Source organism: Aplysia californica, unplaced genomic scaffold (assembly GCF_000002075.1).
Source record: "Aplysia californica isolate F4 #8 unplaced genomic scaffold, AplCal3.0 scaffold02416, whole genome shotgun sequence".
NCBI classification, from domain to species: Eukaryota; Metazoa; Mollusca; class Gastropoda; order Aplysiida; family Aplysiidae; genus Aplysia; species Aplysia californica.
Window position 1 is genome coordinate 1 of NW_004799686.1, and position 3682 is coordinate 3682.

Consider the following 3682-nt stretch of genomic DNA (forward strand, 5'->3'; position numbering starts at 1 on the left):
TGAGAGAGAGAGAGAGAGAGAGAGAGAGCATTTCACACTGTTGGGCTGAGGCCACAGTGAAAGACAGATCGATATCCCCCCCCCTTTTCTCTCCTTTTAATGTGTCGCCTCACACCTTCTCCTGTCTCAGACCACTAGTGTTCACCCTTGACTCCGAGAGAAGGACGACAGAGCAAATGGCAGTACAACTGGCACTCTGAGCTTCATAAGATGTTGGAAAGAAACTCGTTCATGAAACAGTTCACCCCGAGACATCGATCACTGTCGGCATAGGGTAAGTCACGGCACGGCGTCGGGGGCTGCCATAGAAACCATAGTATCGGCAGGCTCGCTAAAGTCAGTATATGTATGAGCAGTCTGAAATGTTATTTTGAACTCTGCTTGTAGGCAAAGTAGATATGGACAATTATAATAAAGTATGCCCAACACCGCCACTGGACATCGCAAGAGGGACAAAACCAAAGTGACATGGAGACGCACAGTAGAGTCTGAAATGAAATCATGGAACAATTCGTGGGGGACGTTGACCAAGATGGCCCAAAACAGAGCTGGAGATCCTTTGTTGCTGCCCTAAACGCCAGATGGCGTAACGGGTAGTAAGTAAGTAAATAAGTAACACCACCACTGAAAACGACTTCAACCTGACATGTCTGCCCCAAGAATTGAGGCAACTGAACTTTGGTGTACGAAAACTGCTCGAAAGTATACACATCATGTATAATGATTAATGTAGTAGCGCTTTGAATGTTGTCACAGAAGATGCAATTAATAATAATATTATTAATGTGAACCAGACCTCGGGTATTATAATATTGTTACAACTCCAGTTTGGTAGTTTCCGTGCCTTCTATTCATACGGCATTATAAAGTGTACAGAACAGAATGGACATATCATCTGGGTTCACTTTACGAACGCAAGGAGAAAAACTAAAAAGCGTGCCCCTATAACTATAACGCAGAATGGTTATGCTGAACAGATGTTACTAGGAATAAACATTTCAAAATTGGTTGCTGACCGGCATAGTGTAGGCTAATAATAAAGAGGGTTCCGCGACACAGCTGAGAAATCTTGTAGAGGAACGGTTAAATAACAATAATAATGATAATGATAATAATAATAATAATAATAATAATAATAATAATAATAATAATAATAATAATAATAATAATAATAATAATAACTATCATTCTTTTAAAACAATGGGTACTGAGTGCATCAATTTGGAGAGTACACACACATAATCAATCACATAATACGCTTATTGATTACACTTTCTCTAATCGCTGTTTTTCTTTTAGGCATAGAAGCATGAGCTGTTTAATTAAGTACATGTATTACAACGAAACATTCCCCTATAAACCTACGGACTTGGATGATGGACCATATAATAATGCTTTTAAAACAAAATGTTTTGTGGTTTGAGGAAAAGAGTAATTGGTACAGCAGTACAGTAGGGCGAAGTTTGGCATAGATAACAACGATTATCCTGTGCACACAATCATGCCTCACCAGCTATGCATTTTCATACTCAACTACTTTCCAGAAGTTTGCGTAACGTTGGCTAGCTGTATTTGATTTATCGCACAGGATTTCTTCAAAACAAAGAAAACAAGTTAGCAGAGAGGTCCATATTGCAATACGTTTATTTGGGAAAGGGTGAAAAGGGGTAACTTGTAGCCTACGTGCGACATTTTGTCAGTAGGGTGTTTTAAGCTCCCAGCCGTACAATTTTGTTAATTTAGGAGGCAAGCTTCTATCCTGCCTGTCAAGGCCAACCCGGACTGAGAGGAACACAACGTCCCCGCAGAAAAAACCGAGATACTCAATAAATTCTGCCCACACGGGAATCAAACTTGGATCTAATGTATGTGACAGCAAAGTGATTAAAAGCTACACCATAGACGCCGGTGAACGGGTTCTGCTCCTTTTACTACTTTCCAGTTTTGTTTTGGCCCTAATCCATGGTTTGCGAGCGAAATGAGGTCGTAATATCGCGCACCCGTCGTAAGCGAGGACTACAGAAACGACGAGACTACATCAACAGCAACAACAGTATACATCACCGTGGTGTACACGATCGCTTGGCTTCGAGCTAAAGGAAATACAGATTCGAACCAGCAGACCATTGCAAAAATTAAGGAACAAGTAGTAGGTCAACTTTACTCTATGCTAAGTACTCACAGTATTTTGAATCTAACACAACTGCCTTGTAAAGAAAAAGCACATGTGTTGAAATGCCTTTTTGCAAATTATGTGGCAAGGGCTCGCACAAGAAACAGCAACCCAAGAAACAAAATAAAAAACCTTAAAAAAAAACCCAAACCCCCCCAACAACAACAACAATAAATATAAAGGAAAGCCCCCCCCCCCCGCGCTTCCCGAAAACAATAGACGCAATAAACCGACTCGACATGATATCACAGACAGGCAAAGCGCTATCAGAGCTGCACGAGTTAGCCAAAAGCAGTACATGTCTGCATGTACCAAGAAGACAGCTTCATTACTTTATCAAACAATCAGAAGAAATGGGACAGGGTCGGGGATTCCAAACGAAACGTGACGGTGACTTTGTGTTCTTCATACATATAATTTGAACCAGTGGAAAAAGGAACAATAAATTTTGCACAAAGTTGAAAACCTAGATACTAGATGGCTACTTGTGCTATTTCTTCTTGGGTCGAGGTATGTCCACCGGGTCACTGTGATCCCACGTGATTGGATTCCTAAGCTTGGAGGGCGGTGCACTCATACAGCGCCGGCCTTGCCAACTCCTCGCACGTGCTTTGGGCATGTGAGCTCCAGCACCAGAGGGGCCCTTTTTGCTTCCAATAGACAATTTCTTTATTGTCATAGCCTCCGACACCCAATCTGGGTGTATCACGAAGTACTCCGCCTGCCCCGCATGGGCTCCGACAAAAAACCCACCATCGTAAGAGTAGGAGGAGCTGGGTCGAGCGCTTGCTGATTTCACAACTGGAGAGCCCTTCTCTGATGTCGCATCACGTGACGAGCGTGGTGTGGAAGAGGCGGAGCTTGTGTACTGTCTGTGGAGAAAGCCGCCGGACGGTAGGCTCTGGCTCATCATGTGACCTGTGTCGTACCACGAGTGGGTGGTCTGGTTGCGTCGCTGGTACGCCACGGAGCGTGGGATTGGCTGTCCTGACATTTTGGCGGCTCGTAGGCGGAGCGTCAGCACGTTCAACTTGCTGCTCTCGTTTGGGTGGCCTCTGACCTCCTTGTCCTTGTCTGTGTTCGGAATTGACGAATGCTTCTCAGTGACGTCAGAATGTTGTCTTCTGGGGTTTCTGAAATGAAGATTATTTACTTTTCGTCAATACAAGAAAAATCGTCTTTGAATAGTGGGTAAAGTTTTCCATATTTGGGGGAACCGGTGTCTGAGGTGTAGCATTTAGGCGCTTTGCTGTCACACACGGGAGACGAATTCGATTCCCGTGTGAGGATACTGTGTATATCGAGTAACGCGGTCTTTTTGTTGGGATGTTGTATCCCTCTCAGTCCGGATTGGCCCTGATAGACAGGGTCAGAAGTCCACCTCCTAATTGATCTAAACTGTGTCGATGGGTTCGTAAAACCACCTGCACTAAAATAAAAAGAGAACAAATAGACTCTGTAACAGTCATTTAGTGCTGGGGAACAAAATCAAGACGAACAGACAGATAA

The 3682-nt window shown here is 43.5% G+C and overlaps 1 protein-coding gene across 1 annotated transcript; it reads right to left on the reverse strand.

The window, feature by feature from the left end:
- Positions 1–1201: 1201 nt before the first annotated feature.
- On the reverse strand, positions 1202–3308 carry LOC106014103 (the record flags this gene model as incomplete). Its single annotated transcript, XM_013091151.2, is given in 1 exon segment — positions 1202–3308. A coding segment is annotated over 1 exon segment (645 nt), but the record flags the coding sequence as incomplete, so codon positions are not given.
- Positions 3309–3682: the final 374 nt, after the last annotated feature.